The sequence below is a fragment of the Hypanus sabinus genome, unplaced genomic scaffold (genome assembly GCF_030144855.1).
Source record: "Hypanus sabinus isolate sHypSab1 unplaced genomic scaffold, sHypSab1.hap1 scaffold_192, whole genome shotgun sequence".
In the NCBI taxonomy this organism is placed as follows: Eukaryota; Metazoa; Chordata; class Chondrichthyes; order Myliobatiformes; family Dasyatidae; genus Hypanus; species Hypanus sabinus.
Window position 1 is genome coordinate 685,941 of NW_026780014.1, and position 25,597 is coordinate 711,537.

General features: G+C 44.0%; 1 protein-coding gene and 1 pseudogene across 1 annotated transcript in view; both read left to right on the plus strand.

Annotated features, from left to right (window-relative positions):
- Positions 1 to 6,833, plus strand: part of LOC132387492 (zinc finger protein 850-like) — a 65,223-nt gene extending 58,390 nt beyond the window's left edge. Inside the window, exon 2 of the mRNA XM_059959863.1 lies at positions 3,000 to 6,833. Within this exon, the coding sequence (XP_059815846.1) occupies positions 3,000 to 4,177 (1,178 nt within the window). The 3' untranslated portion in view covers positions 4,178 to 6,833. The remainder of the gene's footprint in view (positions 1 to 2,999) is intronic.
- Positions 6,834 to 16,364: 9,531 nt separating this feature from the next.
- Positions 16,365 to 23,319, plus strand: LOC132387499 (gastrula zinc finger protein XlCGF26.1-like; annotated as a pseudogene).
- Positions 23,320 to 25,597: the final 2,278 nt, after the last annotated feature.

A 25,597-nucleotide genomic window follows, 5' to 3' on the forward strand; every position in this document is an offset into this window, starting at 1 on the left:
TAAAATGTTGAAAAGAATGTTTCATCTTTAACTTTATTACTTTTGGAGATCAGTTCATCTTCTCAGGACTTTATTCCTTGGAATGTCGAAGATTGAGGGGAGGTTTGATTGTGAAAGAGGGGCATAGATGTTGTAAATTCATTTTTCAATCTTTTTTTATTGATTTCCAAATAAAGAATATACAAATCGGAAGAGGAGTTTAACAAGTAGATAATGTAAAAGACATATAAACAGCAATAGTAAAAACAAAAAGTATGTAATATCAAAATCAAATAAGTAAAATATTATGCTGTTATATATACAATGGTAAAAAAAAACTACAACTCCTCATAATAATCATAAAAAAAAGATTGGAGATTTTATTGATAAGGGTAAAACCCCACAAACTACAATGAAACAAAAACAAACAAAAAAAAAGAAGAGAAAAAAAAGGAAAGAAAAAGAAAGATTGGGCAGTCCAATTGAGGATAAAATTAAAGAAAACAGAGAGAGAGAACAAAAACACATCCTTCCAGTCATCTCCGAACCTTCAGGGATAAGGAATTCTCCCAAATAGATAGATAGACAGACAGACACATATAAATCAAATCATGTGAAAATATGGAATAAAAGGTCGCCAGACTTGTTCAAAATTAAAGGATGTATCAAGTGTCTGGCTTCTAATTTTTCCAAGCTTAGACATGACATAAGGGAGGAGAGCCAATAGAAAACAGTAGGTGGGTTAGATTCTTTCCAATGTAGCAAAATAGCTCCCCTAGCCAGTAAAGTTGAAAAAGCTATCACATGTTTGGTGGAAGCAGACACTTTGCTTGCTTCCTCTGGAATAATCCCAAAAATTGCTGTAAGTGGATTAGTTTGAACATCCATATCTATAACTTTAGATAATATTCCAAACACATCCCTCCAAAAATTATTTAAACTTACACATGACCAAAACATATGAGTTAAAGTAGCCATTTCTGTGTTACATCTGTCACAAATAGGGCTTATATTCGGAAATATATGCGCCAATTTATCTTCGGACATATGAACTATCTTAAACTGAATTAAGATATGGCGTGAGCAGACAGATGAACTATTGATTAAATAATAAATCTTACTCCATTGATTATCTGAAAGTGAATGTTGAAGTTCTACTTCCCAGGTACGTTGAACCCTGTCATTAGGCGACATGCGACCATTCACTAACTGTTTATAAATGATAGATATTAATCATTTTTGAAAAGATTTAAACTGAAAAATAACGTAAGCCAAATTTGAAGAGCAGGCCAACGGGTAATTCGGTAAAAAAATCATGTAAGAAATTCCTAACCTGTAAATACCTGAAAAAATTTGTATTAGAGATATCATATTTATCCATTTACTGTGAGAAGGACACAAAGCAGTCTTGTAAAAACAAATCTAAAAAAGTTTTAATTCCCTTAATTTTCCATATTTAAAAAGCCTTATCGAAAGTTGATGGTTTAAAAAAGAAACTAGAATAAATATTACTAGGAAGTAAAGAACCATTTAATTAAAAAATCTACAAAACTGAAACCATATTTTTAAAGTATGTTTAACAATACGGTTTAGAGCTTGTCTACCTATACTGGAGAATGAAAACTGAAGAGGAGCTCCTAATAGCGAAGCTGACGAAAACCCCATTACTGAGTTTTCCTCCAAATGTAACCATGAAGGGCGATCTTGGTCATCGGTATCATAAGTTGAAAAAGTAATATAACGCATATTAATTGCCCATTTATTTGAACTATCAATGACATCGACATAGATGACCATTTAGAAACGCCTGTTGAGTATTTTCAGCTAAAGGGAAGGTGTAAATTCAAGCTGGCTTTTACCACTGAAATCGTGTGGGACTACAACCAGAGGCCATGGGTTAAGCGTGAAACGTGAAATGTTAAGGGGAACATGAGGGGAAACTTCTTCACACAGATGGTCATTTGGATGTGGAATGAACAGCCATCATGAGTGGGGCATGTGAGCTCAATTTCAATATTTAGGAGGTTTGTATAGGAACTTGGATGGTAGGGGTATGCGACTGGGCAATTTAAATAGTTTAGCACAAACTAGATGGCCCAAAGGGCCTGTTTCTGTGTTGTACTTTTCTACAATAACCTGAAATATTACGAACATTCACTCTAAGATCTTTTAACAGCTGTGTGAACCAACCATGCATTTCAGCAGGAATTTTTTATATGGCTTTAAAATTGTGGCACTTTAAGTTAATAATACATAAAAGAAGATCCTAGCTGCACGTCAAGAAAGACACTGTGTGAGACGGTTTCAGTTACTGTGGGGCCAGGCACCCATGCTGCTCAGCAGGAACAGGGAATAATACCAACGGAGAGAGTCAGACTGAGCCAGGTCACAGATTGGAGATGGCAGAAATGCCCCATTCTTATAGAGACAGGAAGAGCATCGGAGAGATTGATGGTCATTCCAGATACCAGCACTGTGCCCAGTCAGGAGATGATTTCTCTGTCCAACTTGAGTAGAACCTCACTGTAACAGTGTGATACAAATCAAACCAAGTGATCTCATCTGTAATGTTGTCCTAAACCCATTGATGGATTTTGTAACTCTTTTTACAGGTTAAGAATGAGAAGGAATTTGTCTGCAGGCAGCTCAAACACAACACGCCAGTTTTGTTGTCTCTGTCCCGATATTTAAGAAGTGGAGCAAGGGATTCAATCGACCATTCCTCATTTGACCAACCGTCATTTTACACAGGAGAAAGGCCGTTCACCTGCTCAGACAGTGGGAGTGGATTCACTCAGTTATCACAATTGAAGGTACATCAACAAGTTCACATTGGCCAAGGCCATTCATCTGTTCTGCGTGTGTGAGAAAGGATTCAGTTGGTCTTCCCACCTGTGGACACACCAGTCAGTTCATACCACAGTGGCGGAGGTTAGTCATCTGTTGAACTCCTGGGAAAGGATTCACTCAGTCATCTGACCTAATGGCTCACCAGCGAGTTCACCTGTACACCTGCTCAGTCTGTGAGAAGAGATTCACTCACTCTTCCACCCTATGGAAACATCAGCGAGTTCACACTGGGGAGAAGCCATTCACCTGCTCAGAATGTGGGAAGGGATTCACTGAGTCGTCCACTCTACTGGTACATCAGCGAGTTCACACTGGGGAGAGGCCATTCACCTGCTCAGTCTGTGAGAAGAGATTCACTCGGTTATCCCACCTCCAGAGTCATCAGCGAGTTCACACTGGGGAGAGGCCGTTCTCCTGCTCAGAATGTGGGAAGAGATTCACTGAGTTATCCAACCTACAGAGTCATCAGCGAGTTCACACTGGGGAGAAGCCATTCACCTGCTCAGAATGTGGGAAGAGATTCACTGAGTTATCCAACCTACAAAGTCATCAGCGAGTTCACACTGGGGAGAGGCCGTTCTCCTGCTCTGAATGTGGGAAAGGATTCACTGAGTTATCCACCCTACAGAGACATCAGCAAGTTCACACTGGGGAGAAGCCATTCACCTGCTCAGTATGTGGTAAGAGATTCACTCAGTTATCCACCCTGCAGAGTCACCAGCGAGTTCACACTGGGGAGAAACCGTTCCCGTGCTCAGAGTGTGGGAAGAGATTCACTCAGTCATCCACACTACAGAGACACCAGCGAGTTCACACTGGGGAGAAGCCATTCACCTGCTCAGTCTGTGGGAAGAGATTCACTGATTCATCCACCCTACAGAGACACCAGCAAATTCACACTGGGGAGAAGCCGTTCACCTGCTCAGTCTGTGGGAAGGGATTCACTCAGTCATCCACCCTACAGAATCACCAGCGAGTTCACACTGGGGAGAGGCCATTCACCTGCTCAGTCTGTAGGAAGAGATTCACTCATTTATCCAGCCTACAGAGACATCTGCAAATTCACACTGGGGAGAAGCCGTTCAGCTGCTCAGTCTGTGGGAAAGGATTCACTCAGTCATCCACCCTACAGAGTCACCAGCGAGTTCACACTGGGGAGAAGCCGTTCACCTGCTTAGACTGTGGGAAGGGATTCATTTATTTATCCAGCCTACAGAGACATCAGCGTGTTCACACTGAGGAGAAGCCGTTCACCTGCTCAGAATGTGGGATAGCATTCACTCAGTCATCCCAACTACTGGCACACCAGTCAGTTCACAATGGAGTGGCCGTTGTAATGAATCCCTAGGTTTCGTTTGCTGAAGGCTATTTTAAGAGAGAGATTAAGGTGATTCAGTCTGACTTGCAGCTTGTTTAGTTTTAACCGAGGACACAGACACCCAGAGTCAGACAGAGATGAAGGAGGTAAAATGGAAAGAATCGAAACCAGGGAACTAATGGCCAAGGGACACCGTTTGGAACTTTCCTATACCCACAAGGGTGGATTAATCATCGATTCACCGTACATCGAATGTGTGGTGGTCACCTTGTTTGATCCATAGGAGTGGCTCTGATTTGGGGATCCTGTGAAGACTGCTGATGTGTTAACCCTTGCCTGGGTGTGGTGTGGTAATTCACTTGAAGATGATACCCCTTGTGACAAGTCACTTTGGGTGATAATTAGTATGTGAGATTTTGGAATGACGACAGATAAAATCTACAGCAACTGTTCTCTCATTTTACCACTGTGGAACCTGAGGAATTTGACATAATTGCATTCTCTCAACATTTACCCTGGATTACAAATATCTCTCTCATCACCTATTCTGTGGATGAAGTGAAGTTTCCTACTTTACCATCTCAAGATTCTAAGCCTTGATTCCTCCGAGCTCAATAGTTTGGGCAACACACAAAATGCCGGTGGAACACAGCAGGCCAGGCAGCATCTATAGAGAGAAGCACTGTCGTTGTTTCAGGCCGAGTCCCTTCGTCAGGACTACCTGAAAGGAAAGATAGGAAGAGATTTGAAAGGAGGAGGGTGAGGGGGAAATGTGAAAGATAGAAGACCAGAGGGGGTGGGGTGAAGCTGAGAGCTGGAAAGGTGATTGGCAAAAGGGATACAAAACTGGAGAAGGGACAGCATCATGGGACGGGAGGCCTAGGGAGAAAGAAAGGGGGAGGGGAGCACCAGAGGGAGTTGGAGAACAGGCAGAGTGATGGTTAGAAAAAGAGGGAACAAACAATCTAAATATATCACGGATGGGGTGAGAAGGTGAGGAGTGGTGTTAACGTAAGTTAGAAAAGTCAATATTCATGCCATCAGGTTGGAGGCTACCCAGCCGATAGATAGGGTGTTGTTCCTCCAAACTGAGTGTGGCTTCATCTTGACAGTTGAGTAGAGGAGGCCATGGCCTATTCTACTTTGATAGTTGATGAAGCAGCTGATTATGACATAGTGAGACAGGCTGTGCTCAAAGCTTACGATTTGGTCCCAGAATCATACAGGAAAAAATTTGGAAATTGAAGGAAATTTGTGAATCAGACTTATCTGGCATTTGCTTCTCAGAAGTCTGTGTGTTTTGACCACTGATGCACGTATAAAAATATAAGTGATGATTTTACAAATAGAAGGAGTTGGTTTTAATTGAAGAATTCGAAAGGTGCGTCCCTGATGACATAAAGAGATATTTAGATGAAAAGGATGCTGCCACTTTGCAGGAGTCTGCTAGATTAGCAGATGAGTTTGCTTTAACTCATAAGGTTAAGTTTACCCCGAAAAAGAGCTTCCAAAAGAATAGCAGGAATCACCAGTGCAAACCAGAAATTAAAGTTTGGACTAGTGATAAGAGTAAGGATGAAGGGAAGCAATTGAAGGAGAAATATTCTGGTCTTACTTGTTACTGTTGTAGGAAAGCTGGTTATGTGATGGATAATTGTTCTGTCCTGAAGAATAAAAAGGTAAAGGAGGCAGTCCCAAATGCCTGTGTTGAAGCTTCTATAAACCCAGAGGGTTCTGAACATTCTGTTGAGGCTCAGTTAAGGTCTGAGAGGTCTGATTGAGTTAAGAAGGGTTCGAACATTTGATGTCAGATGGGATTGTATTAGTAAATGAATCGGTACCAGTGAAAATTCTGAAAAGAGGATGCTGTCCAATTTACTGGGGCTTCTCAGTCACTCATTCTAGGAGGCTGTGGTGGCCAGCGCTATAATATTTGCTGTTGTGTACTGGGGCAGCAGGCTAGGGTAGCAGACTCCAGCAGAATCAACAAACTCATTCATAAGGCCAGTGATGTTATGGGGGTGGAACTGGGCTCTCTGACGGTGGTGTCTGAAAAGAGGATGCTGTCCAAGTTGCATGCCATTTTGGACAATGACTCCCATCCACTCCATAATGTACTGGTTAGACACAGGAGTACATTCAGCCAGAGACTCATTCTACCGAGATGTAACACGGTGTCATAAGAAGTCATTCTTACCTGCGGCCATCAAACTTTACAACTCCTCCTCGGAGTGTCAGACACCCAGAGCCAATAGGCTGGTCCTGGACTTATTTCCGCTTGCATAATTAACTTATTATTATTTAATTATTTATGGTTTTATATTGCTATATTTCTTCACTATTCTTGGTTGGTGTGGCTGTAACCAAACCCAATTTCCCTTGGGATCAATAAAGTATGTCTGTCTGTACGTTAGACAGCGTTCTAAAGTTTGGCGATGAGACTGACACTGCTGAGGTAAATCTTATTAAAGGCATTCGCGGCGGCATAATTTCTGTGCCATTGCACAAGGCAACTTTACTGTCAGGGTTGGTTTCGGGACCTGTTGAGATCGGATTATGCTCCAGTTTACCGGTGGAAGATGTTACTTTGCTGTTAGGGAATGACCTGGCAGATGGTAAAGTTGTTCCTGCAGTGCTGTTGACAACTAAGTCAGCCACTGACGACCCACTGATGGATTTTAACATTTATCCTTCCTGCCCAGTAACTCGAAGTATGGCTAAAAAGTCTGCCGATGCAGACGGTTCTGTACAGAATGATTCTGATACCCATGATAGCCAAAATCGGGATTCCGGTTATGATGACTTGTCAGGAACTTTTCTGCCTTCATTGTTTCAACAGGATTTAGGTAGTAGGTCTGATGAGAAAGATTTATCCCTGTCTAGGAAGGAGTTTATAGCAGAACAGATCTGAGACCCTGAGACTGAAGCTTTAAAAGAAACAGCTCTCTCAAATTAAGAAAGTGCCAGGAGGGTATTATGTCAAGGATGGAGTGTTAATGAGGAAGTGGAGGCCACCTGCTATACCAGCGAGTGAGGAATGGGCAATTGTTCACCAAGTTGTAGTTCCTAAGGTTTATAGGACTGAAATTTTAACTTTGGCCCACACTATACCCTTACATCGACATTTTGGAGTGAATAAAACTAAACAGGATTATCAAAAAATGTTACTGGCCTAATTTGAGGACAGATGTTGTGACCTTTCGCGGAACCTGTCACACTTGTCAACTTGTGGGTAAACCTAATCAGGTCACCCCAGTGGCTCCACTGTAGTCTAAACCTGCATTCAGTGACTCCTCTTCAAAATTTATAGTGGATTGTGCTGGCCCTTTGCCAAAGACTAAAGCTGGCCATCAGTATCTGCTAACTATTATGTGTACTACATCCTGATTCCCAGAGGCAATACCTCTCAGAAATATTAAAGCTAAAACTGTGGCAAAGGCTGTTACCAAATTTTTTACTTTTTCTGGTTTGCCTAAAGAAATCCAGTCTGAACAAGGAAGTAATTTTACATCTGGATTATTCCAGCAGGGAGTTTATGAACAGGGAACTAAACAAATTACATCATCTGCATACCATCCAGAATCACAAGGGGCTTTTGAAAGATTTCATTCTGCCCTCAAAACCATGATTAAGACATATTGTGTTGAAAATGGAAAAGACTGGAATGAAGGAATACATTTGCTTTTGTTTGCAGTAAGAGAGTCAGTACAGGAATCACTGGGATTTACTCCATTTGAGCTTGTATTTGGTTGTAGAGTGAGGGAACCTTTGACCTTGTTAAAGAACATAGGATTAATGGGGATGTACATGTTAAGTTGTTAGACTATGTTTTGAAGATCAAAGATAAACTACTCCACACCTGAGGTCTAGCGAGACAAAACTTAAAGATTTCTCAGAACAAAGTGAAGTGTTGGTTTGATAGGAGGGCTTGGGAAAGAAAATTCCAGGTGGGGGATAAGGTGCTTACCTTATGTTGAAGAATGTTGACAAATCCACCTCAGGCGAATCTCAGTAGACCGTATGAAATGGTCTCTCAAATTAATGATCTGAATTGTGTTATTAAAACACCCGACCAATGTAAACCAGCACAGGTTGTACACATAAATATGATACAGTCTTATTTTGACAAGCAGGCACCATCGGTGAGTGTTGTTGTCAAAACATATGAATCTGGTAACCCTGAGAATGAAACAATTGACTCGTCTGAGAATTTTCACAAGCCAAACATTGTCCCAGTTAGGCTAATGAACTCGGTTGTTCCAGAAAACATTGATAACAGGTTGGCACACCTGCAGCCAAAGCAACAACAATAGCTGAAGAAATTAATTCTGGAGTTTAAAAATGTATTTCCCATTGTTCCCAAGCAACCCACAGTCGCAGTACATAACGTAGATAATGGTCAAGCCAAACCGCTTAAACAACACCCATATTGCATGAATGCAGAAAAGTGTAAATTGCCTGAGCAGGGAATTGAATATATACTGGAAAATGGTATTATTAGTCCTTTAGCAGCAGATTGCTCACCCTGTGTTATTGTGCTCAAACCTGATCATAGTGTTAGATTTTGCACTGATTATAGGAAGGTAAATGCAGTAACAAAAGCAGATGCCCATCCTGTCCCTAGGGAGGATGATTGCACCGATAAGGTTGGAAAAGCTAAATTTCTTACAAAGATTGATCTGTTGAAAAGGTATTGGTGTGTTCCATTGATGGACAGAGGTAGAGACATTTCTGCATTTGTGACACCATCTGGTTTGTGTGAATACAATGTTTTACCTTTTGGAAGGAAAAATGCTCCAGGAACATTCCAGAGAATGAATGATCCTGTAATTCGAGGATTAGAACACACAGATGCCCATATTGATGACTTAGTCACAGGGAGTGACACTTGGGAAGAGCATATCTCTGCAGTGGAGAAGCTGTTTGACAGGCTTTCCCAGGCCAGCTTTACAGTTAACTTGGCTAAGAGTGAATATGGCCATGCCACTGTGACCTGTCTTGGCTATGTTGTAGGTCAAAGCAAGTTGGCTCCTGTTCGGTCAAAAGTCCAAGCAATTTCTCAAGTTCCTATTCTGACTGCTAAGAAGGCTCTTAGAAGGTTTCTGGGAATGGATGGATATTATCGTAAGTTCTGTAAGAACTTTGCTGCTATCGCTCTTCCTCTGACTAATCTCCTGAAGAAGGTTGAAAAGTTTGTTTGGACCGAGCCTTGTCAGGAGGCATTTGATTGATTGAAAGTTATTATTTGAATTTAGGCCAATCAATGTAGTGTTGTCATCACATTTAATTAGCAGATTGGAGCTGTAGGTGACAGCACAAGTCATGGGTGCACAGAAAGTAAAGGACAGGACCAAAGAGACAACCCTGTGGGGTATGTGTGCTGAGGGTCAGAGAGACAGAGGAGATGGAGCCCACTCTTACCACCTGCTGGCGATCTGACAGGAAGTCCAGGATCCAGCGACACAAGGCAGGGTGAAGGCCGAGGTCTCTGAGCTCCTTGTCGATACTTCACGCCTTCGTATGGCTACTGCTCTGCCCATGACTGCAAGGAACTGCAGAGAACTTTGGAGAGCAGTGAACATCAGAGAAACAAGCCTCCACTCCATGGACTCTTCCTACATTCCCTTGCCTCGGGAAAGCAGGCCATGTACTCAAAGAACCTCATAACCTGGACAGTCTGGCTGCAAACCCACTCCCCCATCGTTGGTGGAGAGATACAAAAGCCTTAAAGTGCCTAACACCAGGCTGAAGGATGGCTTCCTGTCTGTGGTTAGAAGCCGAATAAATGGCAAAATGGACTCGACCTCACAATGTAACTCGACGTGACCGTGCACCATATGTCTATCTGCACTACACTTTCTCTGCAGCCATAATGCTTTGTTACAGTTACTGTTTTGTCATATATCAGCTCAATGTACTGTTGCAAAGTATCGATCTGTGTGGATGGTACGTCAGGCAAGATTTTCACTGTAGCTCAGTACGATGAGAATATACAAATTCCCCGTTTTAATTGTGTGGAAATATTAGACAGACTGAGCTTCTGCTCTGGAACTACAAAAGGAAACTGAACTGTTGTCATATCTGAGGAATGCAAATAAATAGAAAAGGCTTCAATCTCGCATTACGACCTGCGGTAACTGGGATCAGGTGACCGGTGGTGGGTCTCCCATATCAATATCAGAATCAGGTTTAATAGCACCGGCATGTGTCATGAAATGCGTTGTCTCTGCGGCAGCAGTAGAACCTAATTCATAACCATAGATTTTAACAATTGTGATTTAATATAAGAATATAATTATTACATAGTTAAATTATATAAATAGTACAAAATGAAAAAAGATGTAATAAACTATTTTAGTTGTGTCGACTATTTGACTGACTGGGTTGTTGCTTTGGAAGTAGTGGAGAGAAGCTTAACTGAACTGTACACATTTATGAGAAGCGCAGATAAATACAAAAGGCTAAATTCTCACATAAATGGGTCAGACACCCAGAAACATCGGCTGCACTTCAGCAGATAAAAACAGTGGAATGAAACATGCTGAAAATATTGCAGAAAAAAGCATATTGTCCACCACAATGAGAGGACGTGACAGATCCGGATCTCACTGCCTTGTCTGAACGGGCGAAAGATGAAGCTACACGGACACGTAGAGCAGTGACCCGCAGATGCTGCAGATCTACGGAACAACGTGAACAGGAGGCGGGATCACGTGACGGCGGAGGCGGTGACTCCAATTACCCACCACTCTGTGGAAAGAAGCAAACTTGCCGCTCACAACTGCTTCCAACTTAAATGTATTAGACATTTCAACCCCCAGGAAAAATATATCGTCTGTCCACTCTATCTATTCCTCGCGTAATCTTATAAACGTCCATCCAGTCTCACCCCAGCCTGCGCCGCTCCGGAGAAAACAACACAAGTTTGTCCAGCCTCTCGTTATAGCTCATGCCCTCTAATCCAGGCAGTGTCCTGGTAAACCTCTTCTGCGCCCCCTCCAATGCCCCGACATCCTTCCGAGAATGGGGGCGACCAGAACTGTATGAAACACTCCAGATGTGGTCTAACTAGTTTTATAAAACAGTGTTACGAACTGAGTCGTTTTAGAAACGAACCAGCAGCAATAGAGTTCACACTGGAGTCTGTTTTTGAAGTTAAAACTACTCTATTTATTAGTATCTACTTATAACATAGTAAGTTAACGAAATAAAGCAAAGTATTATGTGTATATATGTGTAAATATAATCCCCAGATTATCGAGCGTGAGGGAACAATGCTCAGAGTCTTGAGATGGTAAAGTAGGAAAGTTCAGTAATCCACGGAATAAATGATAGGAAAGAGATATTTGTAATCCAGGGTGAAACGTAGAGAAACAGCCGTTACTTCAAAATAACCGTCGACTAAGATCTTATCCGCTGAATCCGTCCACATACGAGTTAATGAAAGTGACCTGTCACAGGAACACCGTCTTCCCGGGGTTACCACACAACATACCCAGGCAAGGGTTAACACAATATATTGTAAAATCCACTCCTATGGATTATACGAAGTGACAGCCACACACGTTCGTTGTGGTTCCGTGTACCGATGATCAACCCACTCTTGTGGGCACAGGAGAGTTCCAAGTCTCAGCTGCGACTAACTGAAGCGATCAGCTTTTCCCTCGCTCTCTCTCTCTCTCTCTCTCTCTCTCTCTCTCTCTCTCTCTCTCTCCTCTCTCCCTCTCTCCCTCTCTCCCTCTCTCCCTCTCTCCCTCTCTCCCTCTCTCCCTCTCTCCCTCTCTCCCTCTCTCCCTCTCTCCCTCTCTCCCTCTCTCCCTCTCTCCCTCTCTCTCTCCCTCCCTCCCACCCTCCGACTGCCTGTCTGCAGATCGCTCTCTCTCTCTCTCTCTCTCTTCTGGTTCAGTCCACAGTCAGCGCTGTCAGCCTGACGTCATAGTCCCGCCTCCTCACGCCGGCGCTCTTAAAGAAACAGTCACAACACAACTTCCCGACTTTTGAACTCAATGCTTCAACTGATAAAGACAACCACGCCATTTACCTTCTTAAGCACCCGATCAATCTGTGCAGTCTCTTTCCGGGAGCGATGAACTTGGAGTCTAAGATCCCTCTGATCATCGACACTGTTCAGGGTTTTGCATTTAACAGTGTACTGTCGCATACATTCGACCTACCGAGCTGCCAAGATGATCATCACGAATCAAATCTCGCTGAGATTTCTCAGGTCCTGTTGAATTTATTGCCAAGTGCACAAGTACGGGAAGGTACAGGTACAGAGAAACACTGACTTGTGGCAGCATCACAGGCAAGTACATTCAGATAACACACGGAACACAAATTATACGATTCTCTGTCAGTAACAATCTAAATATCTTTTATGCCATTAACAATATATAAAATACATTGTGTCATGATCAATATTAAAATGTACATTTTGTGTCAATAATAGACTTGGAAATGTTGAATTTGGTCCCTGTCTCCATTCCTCCTGTAATCCACAACCAGCTCCTTTGTTTTTGTCACAATGAGGGAGAGGTTGTTTTCTTGACACCACTGTGTCGGGGTGATGACTTCTTCCCTGTACGCTGCCTCGTTAATATTTGGGATTCGGCCGATCAATGTAGTGTGGTCAGCAAATCCAATTAGCAGATTGGAACCCGTAACTGCAGCCCCACAGTGCACTATGTACTGATTGCAAAGCTACGAAATTGCATGTGAATAGCCTCCCCTCCCCCAACTCCACTCTTTCTGCGTCACCAGCAGACTGGGACATCTCACATCTCGCTGCCTCCGCCAGGACATTAAATTGTAAAGAACTGTGGTCAGGGACTGATCTCTGGGGAACTCCAAACGCTACCCCTTTCCAGTCTGGAAACGACCCACTCATCCAGCCACACACTACCGGCAGTTTATCGATCTCCAACGAAAAAGCCTAATCACCTACTCCTGAGGGTCAATACCATTGCTGACTCTGAGTTTGCCACCGTCAAATGCCGGGAGGGACATGATAATCAGAAAGTCTCTAGTCACAGCCGTGTAAATAAAATGTGATCTCAGTGGGTGTGTGGCGCATGCTCAGAATGCGAAGGAGACAGACAAACTGAGCCCAGTCACAGACTGATGAAGGGGAGGAATGATCCATTTTGACACAGAGAGAGAAGCAGAGAGTTTGATATTGTGCCTGATGCCGGAACTGTGGCCAGTTAAAAGACGAAATCTTGTTGCTCTAAATTGTTTTGAGATGTGACAGTGTTTTAATCAGAAGACACCATGGAGACTAAAATTATTTCAGTTGAAATGTTGTCCTTCACCCTCTGATGTGCTTTGTGAGCTTTTAACAGTGTAGAAAAGGCAAAGGATCTGTCTGTGGGAATCACAAACACAACAACACGTTAGTTCTGCTGTATCTGTCAGTTCACCAGCGCTTGAAAGCCGCCGATTCTTGAATGTGGAGGCGGAGATGCTGGAGAAGACAGCGCCCCACTCGCGACAAGGAGAGCCCGAACACGTGTCCATGTCCGTGATCTGATTGGATACATCGCCATGACGTTATAGCAGTGTGACGTCATTCACTGGCTCTCATTTTGGAAGGGATTCAGTCGGGCATCGCAGATACACCAACAACTTCACTCTGGGAAGCGGCCGTTCACCTGCTCCGTGTGTGCGAAGACTCATTCAGTTAACCCACCTTATGATGCTCCGGTGAGTTCACAATAAATAGAGGCCACATTTCTGTCCGGAGTGAGCAAAGAGTTTTACTCAATCATCCCAGATGCTGCAATAGCAGCAACTTCACATCAGGGAGGAAGTTCAAATCAGCTCCGTGTTAAATGTTTAACCATCACGGTGACTGAAGGCAGCTGCAGGTTCATGAGGGACTGTTACTGTCAGATTCTGCAGTTCTTGCGGCTGCTCATCGCACCCAGGACTGAACCCTGGTCACTGAGCATTGGAAGAGTCTGTTCTGCTGATGTTAGCCTTAAACTAGACTGGTGTTTAATATTGTGGATCTGTGAATGATAAATCAGTTTGTATCAAATCCCGTGTCTCGCTTGAGAGGCCACTCGGCCCAGCTGGTCCCTACCTATGTTTCTGTTCCAATCAGTATGTGAAAAATCTACCCCTGCTGTTCTCTCACCCTCCCTGAGATGACAGGTTGCAATTAGTCACCACTCAGTGGGATAGGAGATTTCCCTTGAATTTCATTGAATCACAGAAATCTACAACATTTTACCGATGCTTTGGCCCACAATGTTGTACCGACCATTTAACTTGCTCATGAAATTGGTTAGAATTACCCTACCACATAGCCATCTATTTTCCTAACGGAGTCTGGTTTCGATGTTAAAACAGTTATCTTTATTAGTATAGTGACGGGGTCCTGAATTACCCATATGAACTGTGTTTTTGAAAAGAGAGATGGAGATGTTCAACACGAGAGAGAGAGAGAGAGAGAGCGAGAGAGAGAGAGACCGAGAGAGAGAGAGAGAGAGCGAGAGAGAGAGAGCGAGAGCGAGAGAGAGAGGAAAGACTGCTCGGAGACGGTGTTATGGTTTCTCTGCAAGCTTGTTTACACTTTTACAAGGACACTGTCAGCTTCTGTGTTCTTACAGAGAGAGAAGGGAGGAACTGTTTGATGGACAGCTGGGGCTCAGCACGGTGAGATAAGTAGGAGGTCCGCTGATAGACCTCCAGACACATGGTTTTGGACACTGAATGAGCTTTGTTGTGTCCACAGAAAAAGGTGGGTTTTGGAAGATCGATCCGGAGCATCGATCAGTAGCTCCAGCAGTGTGAAAAGGCTGTGACCGGTGGGGAGTTATTCGTGTGTCCATCCCTCGCCTGGGTTAATAACTCCACCACTGAAGAACGGTCCCGTTTGTAGTGTCACAGTCGGTGACTTCCAAAGCATTTCGGAGGACGGACTATCGACGGCGTCAGCTCACCTGAAGACACAAACCTCTCCTTCTCTCTCTCTCCATCACTACTCGACTCAATCCCACGAACTGAACCGAACTTCACTCATCACCGGAAGACGGTATCCATTCACCCCGAGGCGTGAAGAAGCTTGGCTTTCCTATTTCCCCCCACACACACACACACACACACACACACACACACACACACACACACACACACACACAGACAATCATTGCTAACCTGTTTGATATATCTGCATTTATATTGCTGTATAGCGTGGTTACTAATAAAGGGAATGTAGAGAGAAGGCAATTACGAAGAATTCCAGACACATTCCACGCTGGGTAAACGAAATAACAGTCGCCAAAGATCTTATCCGTCGATTAGCTCCGAAATCCACTTAGAAATATCACCAGGTGACAGTCACAGGAATATCGTCTTCAAGTGGTTACTGCAGAACACCCCGATTCCAGGTAAGGGCCAACAAAAGTGACACCACAGGATACTCCAGCAAATCCACACAGATGGATGATACGAACTGACAGTCACACATCCGTTGTGCTCTGCGTGCCGATGATGAGATTAACCCAACCTTTTGGGCATGGAAGAGTTGTAGCCTATAGCAGGCACACGCTGAAGTTCCAACAGCTTGTCTCCCTCTCCCGCTCCCGCTCCCTCAGGCTGCCGCAGCTTGTGTCTGACGTCACAGCCCCGCCTCACTCTGGCACTTAAAGCGACACTCACAGTAAACGAACCTGCGGTCTCGTAACACAGTTCACCTCTAAAGTCTGAGTGAATCTTCGATGGTGCAGAGTCAGAAACCGAAGATTTGCCAGCCTGAGTCAGGGGCTCCAGAGAGAGATGGTGTCCAAAGGAGGAGGACGAATAAGACCAGAACGATGTGGTTAAAAGTGAAAGATTAGAAGCATTTGGAAACTGGTTGATTGAAAAAAAAGGTGGTTAATTTCTGCAAAACACAGGTGGAAATCAACAGATAAGGCAGAAATTTTGGAGAGGAATACATAGAAAATGTTTTCTCAGTATTTCCAGCAACTGCAGAATCTCCTATGTTTTATATCTGCATTTTACTTTGGCATTAGATACACGTTGATATTGAGTATATTGCTTATGGGAGCCGCTTTCTGCGTTAAAACAGCTGCAGATTTTTTCTATACCCAAGATAAAAAAAAAATGAGGTATGGACATTGAACTGGTGCTTGCAGAACTGTTTAATGGCACCGTGATTACCCATAGGGCAATTCGTTCAGAATTTCGCCGGCGCTGAAGCGCCGATGAAATGCGCAGGCGTCAGGCTGAGGCCGTCCCTGAGTTTCACGCAGGCGCGCAGTGCACAGAAGGATTTGAAAATGTCGGTTGCAGGTAAGAGCGATTAACCGTGTTTTTATCTTAAATACCGACTTCAGGATAATTCCTCTGAATTTCGGACACCGTGGGCAGCAATCCCGGGACAGTCCTGTCCTCTGCCCTCTCTCTCAGCCCCACGATCCGTACACGGGCCCCGGGGAGCTTCTGGCTGATGAGGGAATGGGAACCGATGGATCTCTCAGTCAGAGCTGAGCTCCAGCTATCTAAATGCAAGGATTAGGAACTCGGAGAAAGGGAACAAAATCTTTTACATCAGCAGTTGAGAAAATCACCTTTTTTCTACCTCCAATCACTAACAAGAGAAAATCTGCAGATGCTGGAATTCCAAGCAACACACACAAAATGCCGGTGGAACTCAGCATTAGTACTCTTTTCCGTAGATGCTGCCTGGCCTGCTGAGCTCCTCCAGTATTTTGTGTGTGTTGCTTCCTCTACCTCCTCTTGCTCTGGACTTTTCTACCGGTGAGAACATGTTTTGTCCCATTCTCTCTGGGTACATTATGATATCAAACACCTTTGCCCTGGGCAACAAGTAGCTTTCACTTCACAAATGTGCCAGACTCCAGTGAGACAGACTGCTGCCCATCCCTTCATATTCATTGGGATTTCATTCACTGAGTTCACCACCGTCAGTCATTGGGGACGGGTTCAGGGGGAATATTTATGTAGAACACAGAAACTAGTGATGCCTGTTTGCATTTTGGTGTTGCAAAAGTTGCTGGAGAATTTGCAAGTGGGAAGAAGTGGAGTGATATTTGGAAATCTGACTTCTTAAAGTGTAATTTAGCAAGCAAACCACATATGGACAATGTGTAAAAGCTTTGGTGAGAAACTCCTGCATTTCCTGTTACAGGCCTGCTACATAGGTTGTGTGAGAATGCAGATGAACTCGATCAAACCCAGAGGAGATCAAAGTTCCTATTGACAGTGATTTGCTAGCTGTGAAAATGAATACCTCTCTATATAAAATTCACTGTGCACATCTTGTCACTGGGTAAAAAATACACAGTACAAGATTTATCTGCACACTGGTTATTACAAATTAGAGGGGTATTGGAGGGAAGGTGGGGAGACCTGCAGTGTCCCTGATGCCCTCCCCTACAAGATGTGCATCCAGCTGCAACTTGTAACCCTGCACTTCAATGAGCTGCTTGAAATGGGTGAATTCCATATCATCCAGCAGTTGGAGGGGGGTGATAGATATGACATGAAGAGAGGTGAGTTACACCTAAGGTGCAGGACACAGGAAACTGGGTGAGAATCAGGAAGGGGAATGAGGTTAAATAGGCATCGCAGAGTACTCTTGTGGCCATTTCACACAACAACAGGTGGACCACTTCAGAAGCTGTGGGGGGAATTACCTGGCAGAGGAAAGTCAAAAGACTGATAGGGGATTCGTTAGTTAGAGGAACAGAACAAGAGGGGACGAATATCCTAGTGGTAAGACTTGCTAGTGGTAGTGATCAGGGGAGGGGGTGATGTGGTTAAAATAAGTTGTAGGGGGAATGGGAGCCAGAATGACAGAACAGATAGTGGAGAGGGTGAATTGAATTGACTTTATTAGATACATATTTCATAAACATGAGTAGTAGAAATATTTACCTTACATCATCTAAATGGGCAATGTGTAATTTATAGTAATTTATAATAGATAGTTTGCACATAGGACAGTCAATATAACATCGAAATGCAATTGTATCAGCATGAATTAATCAGTCTGATGGCCTGGTGGAAGATGATGTCCCGAAGCCTGTTGGCCCTTTTGCTGTGGTACCATTTCCTGGATGGTAGCAGCAGGAACAGTTTGTGGTTCTGGTGAATTGGGCCTTTTTGTCGCTGATATTCGTTGGGCCCTTTTTACACACCTGTCTGTGTAAATGTACTGAATCGTGGAAAGTAGATTGTGCAATGTATAATTTCCTTGTTTATATTTAGAGACATTTTTTGGTGTATAAAATGATGAGGGGTATTGAGCGTGTGAGTGGCCAGAGGAGTGTTTTTTCCCCCAGGGTTGAAATGGTTAATGCCGAGTTTCCACACACCCAAAGACCCTTTGTCCATCTCCTGAGTTAAGAGAGATGGAAAAATATTTAAGATCTCCCCCATCTGCTTTGGTTCCACACGTGGATTGCCATTCTGGTCTTCCAGAGGACCAACTTTGTGCCTTGCAATCCTTTTGCTCTTAATCTATCACTAGAATCCCTGAGGATTATCCTTCACCTTTTCTGTGTCAGCAACCTCATGCCATCTTTTAGCCATCCTGATTGATTTCTTATGTGTTCTCTTGCATTTCTTATACTCCATAAGAAACTGACTGCCTATCCCTGTTATGCAATTCCATTTTGTGCTTTACCAGGGTCTCAATATCTCGTGCAATCCAAGTTTCCCTACAGTTTCTATCTTTACCTTTTATTCTGACATACCCGCTTACTACTTTCAAAATTTTGCTTTGAAGCCTCCCATTTACCAAGCACACCTTTGCCATAAAGCAGCCTGTCCCAATCCACAGTTGCCAGGTCCTAGTGTTGATTCTAGGTGTTGATCCATGCACTGAACTCATCCACCTTTCCTGCACTGCTCCCTGTATTGAAATATACAGGGCTCAGCATATTCACTGCACCATGCTCAACTTTTTCATTCCTGCAATTTGTCTGAGGCCTGAACAACATCTGTCTCCACAACCTCTCCACAATCTGTTCTGTTATTCAGCCTCCCATTTCACCTGCAACTTTAGTTTAACCCTCCTTACCCCCACCTCCCACCATGCAGATCTATCACCCCTTTGGCTTTCCTCTCCCAGATCAATAAAAAGGAGGTGCATACCAGGTACAGGCAGATAGGAACAAATGGGGTAGTTATGAAATACAGGAAATTCAAGTGAACACTCATGAAAGAAATAAAAGAAGACATGAGGTTGCCCCAGCAGACAAGGTGAAGGAGAATCCTCAGGGATTCTGCAGATATGTTAAGAGCAAAAAGATTGCAAGGGAAAAAAAATAATTCTCTGGAAAATCAGAATGGTAATCCATGTGAAAGGATAGCATAGACTTGGGGAGATTTTTTTTGTATCCGTATTTACTCAAGAGATGAACACAGAGTCTATAGAAGTGAGGCAAAGCCGCATCAACTTCATGGACCCTGTACAGATTACAGAGGTGGAGGGGTTTGAGGCAAATTAGTGTGGATCAATCCCCAGGGCCTGACAAGTTGTTCACTAGGACCCTGCGGAAGACAAGTGCAGAAATTATTGGGGCCTTAGCACAGATATTTAAATCATTCTTAGTGACAGGTGAGGTACTGGAGGATTGGAGGACAGACAATGTTTTTCTGTTGTTCAAGAAAGGCTGTAAAAATGAACTAGGAAATTATACATTGGTGGGCTTGACATCAGAACTGGGAAAGTTATTGCAATGTGTGTGCAGGAACCAAGTATATACTGTAAGTATTTGGATAGGTGTGGACTGATAAAGGATAGACAGCATGGCTCTAGCCAATCTTATAGAGTCTCTCGAGGAAGTTATCAGGGAAGTGGATGAAGGCAAGGCATGTTGTCCACATGGACGTTAGCAAGGCACTTGACAAAGTCTCATATGGGAGGTTGGTCAAGAAGGTTCAGTTCAAGAAGGATGTTGCCATGTCTGGAGGATTTGGGTTATGAGGAAAGATTGAACAAATCAGGACTTTATTCCTTGGAATGCAGAAGATTGAGGGGAGATTTGATTGTGATAGAGAGGCACAGATACTGTTAATGCAAGCTGGCTTTTTCCACGAAGATTGGGTGGGACGACAACCAGAGGCCATGGGTTAAGGGTGAAAGGTGAAATGTTAAGGGGAACATTAGGGGAAACTTCTTCAGACAGATGGTCATCCGGCTGTGGAATGAGCAGCCAGCACAAGTGGTGCATGCGAGCTCAATTTCAACATTTAAGAGGTTTGTTTGGTACCTGGATGGCAGAAGTGTGAGAGTGGGCTGTTTAAATAGTTCAGCACTAACTAGATGGCCCAAAGGGCCTGTTTCTGTGTTGAAATTTTCTATGATTGTGACAACAACCTGAAATAATACAAAAATTCACTCTTAAGTACTTTTAACAGCTGTGTGGACTAACCAGTCACTTCAGCAGGAATTTTTTATGTGGCATTAAAACTGTGGCACTTTAAGTTAATAATACATAAAAGAAGATCCCAGTTGCACGTCAAGAAAACCTATTTGTGTAAGAGTGTTTCAGTTACTGTGGGGCCAGGCACCCATGCTGCTCACCAGGAACAGGGAATAATACCAATGGAGAGAGTCAAACTGAGCCGGTAACAAATTGGAGATGGCAGAAATGCCCCCTTCTTATACAGCCAGGAAGAGCATCAGAGAGTTTGATGGTCATTCCAGATACCAGCACTCTGCCCAGTCAGAAGATGATTTCTCTGTCCAACTTGGGTTGAACCTCATTGTAACAGTGTGGTACCGGATCAAAGCTTGGCAACTCAAGTTATCTCACCTGTAATGTTGTCCTAAACCCATTGATGGATTTTGTAAATCTTTTTACAGGTTAAAAACGAGAAGAAATTCGTTTCCAGGAAGCTCAAACACAGCACACCAGTTTGGTTGTCTCTGTCTAGATATTTATGAGCAAGGGATTCAATTGACCATCCTTCCTGCTCAAACTGTGGGGAAGGATTCACTTGATCATTTGACCAACTAGCAAGAACATCATTTTGCACAGGAGAAAGGCCGTTCACCTACTCAGTGGGAATGGATTCATTCGGTTATCACAATTGAAGGTTCATGAGGAAGTTCACACTGGGCAAGGCCATTCACATTCTGTGTGTCAGAAGGGATTCTGTCGGACATCACACCTGTGGACACACCAGTCAGTTCACAGCACACCGGGCAGAGGCTGGTCATCTGCTGAATTTCTGGGAAAGGATTCACTCAGTCATCTGTCTTAATGGCTCACCAGCAAGTTCACACCAGTGAGCGGCCGTTCACCTGCTCAGTCTGTGAGAAGAGATTTACTCAGTTATCCAATCTACAGAGTCACCAGCGAGTTCACACTGGGGAGAAGCCATTCACCTGCTCAGTCTGTGGGAAAGGATTCACTCTGTCATCCACCCTGCTGGTACATCAGCGAGTTCACACTGGGGAGAAGCTGTTCACTTGCTCAGACTGTGGAAAGGGATTCACACTGTCATCCCGCCTACTGGTACATCAGCAAATTCACACTGGGGAGAAGCCGTTCACCTGCTCAGTCTGTGGAAAGAGATTCACACATTTATCCCAACTACAAAGTCACCAGCGAGTTCACACTGGGGAGAAGCCGTTCACCTGCTCAGAATGTGGGAAGAGATTCACTGACTCTTCCACCCTACAGAGACATCAGCGAGTTCACACTGGGGAGAAGCCATTCACCTGCTCAGAATGTGGGAAAGGATTCACTCAGTCATCCGAACTGCAGAAACACCATCCAGTACACACTGGGGAGAAGCCGTTCAACTGCTCAGACTGTGGGAAGAGTTTCACTCAGTCATCCACCCTACAGAGACACCAGCGAGTTCACACTGAGGAGAAGCCATTGACCTGCTCAGTCTGTGGGAAGACATTCACTCAGTTATCCCACCTACATATTCACCAGCGAGTTCACACTGGGGAGAAACCGTTCATCTGCTCAGTCTGTGGGAAGAGATTCACTCAGTTTTCCCTCCTACAGAGACACCAGCGAGTTCACACTGGGGAGAAGCCGTTCACATGCTCAGTCTGTGGGAAGAGATTCACTGACTCTTCCACCCTTCAGAGACACCAGCGAGTTCACACTGGGGAGAAGCCATTCACATGCTCAGTCTGTGGGAAGAGATTCACTCATTTATCCAGCCTACAGAGACATCAGCGAGTTCACACTGGGGAGAAGCCATTCACCTGCTCAGAATGTGGGAAGAGATACACTGACTCTTCCACCCTACAGAGTCATCAGCGAGTTCACATTGGGGAGAGGCCGTTCACCTGCTCAGTGTGTGGGAAAGGATTCACTTGGTCATCCGACTTACGGAGTCATCACCGAGTTCACACTGGGGTGAAGCCGTTCACCTGTTCAGAATGTGGGAAGAGATTCACTCAGTTATCAAACCTACAGAGTCACCAGCGAGTTCACACTGGGGAGAAGCCGTTCACCTGTTCAGAATGTGGGAAGAGATTCACTCTGTTATCCCACCTACAGAGACACCAGCGAATTCACACTGGGGAGAAGCCATTCACCTGTTCAGAATGTGGGAAGAGATTCACTGACTCTTCCACCCTACAGAGACACCAGCGAATTCACACTGGGGAGAAGCCGTTCACCTGTTCAGAATGTGGGAAGAGATTCACTGACTCTTCCACACTACAGAGACATCAGCGAGTTCACACTGGGGAGAAGCCATTCACCTGCTCAGAATGTGGGAGAGGATTCACTCAGTCATCTGACCTGCAGAAACACCATCCAGTACACACTGGGGAGAAGCCGTTCACCTGCTCAGTCTGTCGGAAGAGATTCACTCAGTCATCCACCCTACAGAGTCACCAATGAGTTCACACTGGGGAGAAGCCGTTCACCTGCTCAGTCTGTCGGAGGGGATTCACTCAGTCATACACCCTACAGAGTCACCAGCGAGTTCACACTGGGGAGAAGCCGTTCACCTGCTCAGAATGTGGGAAGAGATTCACTCACTCTTACAACCTACAGAGTCATCAGCGAGTTCACACTGGGGAGAAGCCGTTCACCTGCTCAGTCTGTGGGAAGGGATTCACTCAGTCATTCACCCTACAGAGACATCAGCGAGTTCACACTAGAGAGAGGCCATTCACCTGCTGAGAATGTGGGAAGGGATTCACTCAGTCATCTCACCTACTGGCACACCTGTCAGTTGACAATGGGGAGTGGCCATTGTAATGAATCCCTGGGTTTTGTTTGCTGTGGACTGTTATTTTAAGAGGGAGAGAGAGATTAAGAAGGTGAATCAGTCTGACTTGCAGCTTGTTTACATCGCTCGCAGCTTGTTTAGTTTTAACCGAGGACAAAGACACTCAGAGTCAGAAGGAGATGAAGGAGGAAAAATGGAAGGTTCAAAACCAGTAAACCAATGGCCAAGTGTCACTGTTTGTAAGTTTCCTATGCTCATAAGGGTGGGTTAATTATCAATTCACCATACATCGAATGTGTCGTTGTCCCCTCATTTGATGTATAGGAGTGGATCTGATTTGGGATATCCTGTGGAGACCACTTATGTGTTAACCCTTGCCTGGCTGTGGTGTGGTCATTCATTTGAAGATGATACCCCTTATGACAGGTCACTTTAGGTGATAATTCGTATGTACATTTGTAAAGATGATGGATAAAATCTACAGCAACTGTTCTCTCATTTTCCCACCATGAAACCTGTGGAATCCGAAAGAATTGCCTTCTCTTAACATTTACCCTGGAAATACAAATATCTCTCTCTCAACACGTATTCTATGGTTGAACTGAACTTAAATACTTTACCATCTCAAGAACCCAAGCCCTGAGCTCAATAGTTTGGGAGTTATATTTACACACATATATACACATAACACTCACGAGGAAATATGCAGATGCTGGAAATTCAAACAACACACACAAAATGCTGATGGAAAACTGCAGACCAGACAGCATCTATAAGGAGAAGCACTGTTGACGTTTCGGGCCAAGACCCTTTGTTAGGACTAACTGAAAGGAAAGATAGTAAGAGATTTGAAAGTAGTTGGGGGAGGGTGAAATGCAAAATGATAAGAGAAGACCTGAGAGAGTGGGATGAAGCTAAGAGCTGGAAAGGTGATTGGCGAATGTGATACAGAGCTGGAGAAGGGGAAGGATCATGGGCCGGGAAGCCTCGGGAGAAAGAAAAGTGTTGGGGGAGGAAGCACCAGAGGGAGATGGAGAACAGGCAGACAACTAAATATGTCAGGTAAGGGGTAAGAAGGGGAGGAGGGGAAATAACAGAAGTTAGAGAAGTCAATGTTCATGCCATCAGGTTGGAGGCTACCTAGCTGTTCGTCCAACCTGAGTATGGATTCGTTTTGACAGAGGACGCCATGGATTGACGTATCAGAATGGGAATGGGATGTGGAATTAAAATATGTGGCCACTGGGAGTAATCTGTTGCTGCTGGTTCATTTATAAGTGTTACGGTTTGTAACAAAATGGGGCTGCGTCTGGGATATGAACAAATTTAAGGATTGATTTATTATTGATATCATTTGGAAATCCCTTTTGATTTATTTGTGTCTGGAAAATCAGCAGCAATGGATTTTCATAGATATCTGGAAGGGTCAACCTCTCAGGCATTAGAAGACACTAGAAGGATTGAGTTGTTGAGTATTGCTAAAACGTTAAAACTTGCAAAGGTGAAATTGACAATGAGGGGGGCACTGATGCAGAGGATAATAGCTGAACATTATGTATCTGAGGGTGTGTTTAAAGTGGAGGAGTTGGAGGTGTTTCCTGAAAGTAAACCTCGTGAGCTTGAGCTCCAGTAGAAGTTAGAAAAATTCAAGATGGAGTCTGCGGAAAGGCAGAGGCAGATTCAGGCTAGAGAGGCAGAAAAGCAGAGAGAAAATTATCTTACAAAGTGTAATTAAGGGGAAGGGTTAACAAGTCTATACAGCTTTGACAGTTGCTGCAGCAGCTGATTATTTATTTATTTATGCGCCGCCCCCCCCCACCCCCCAATCATCGCCACTGGGCTATAAACGTGCCGGAGCAGTGTGTGGTTCAGTGCTTTGTTCAAGGACACACACGCTGCCTCGGCTGAGGCTCGAACTCATGACCGTCAGATCACTAGTTCAACACCTTAGCCACATGGCCACACACCACACATTATGACCTCGTGGAGCAGGCTGTGCTCAAAGCTTACGAGGTGGTCGCAGAAGCAGACAGGCAAAAGTTTAGAAATTTGAGGAAATCTGTGAACCAGACTTATATGGAATTTGCTTATGAGAAATTTGTGTGTATTGCAAACTGTTGCACATATAAAAATGTAAATGATGATTTCAACAGCTTGAAAGAGTTGGTTTTAATTGAAGAATTCAAAAAATGCGTCCCTGATGACAGAAAGACGTATTTAGATGGAAATGATGCTGCCACTATGCAGTAGTCTGGTAGA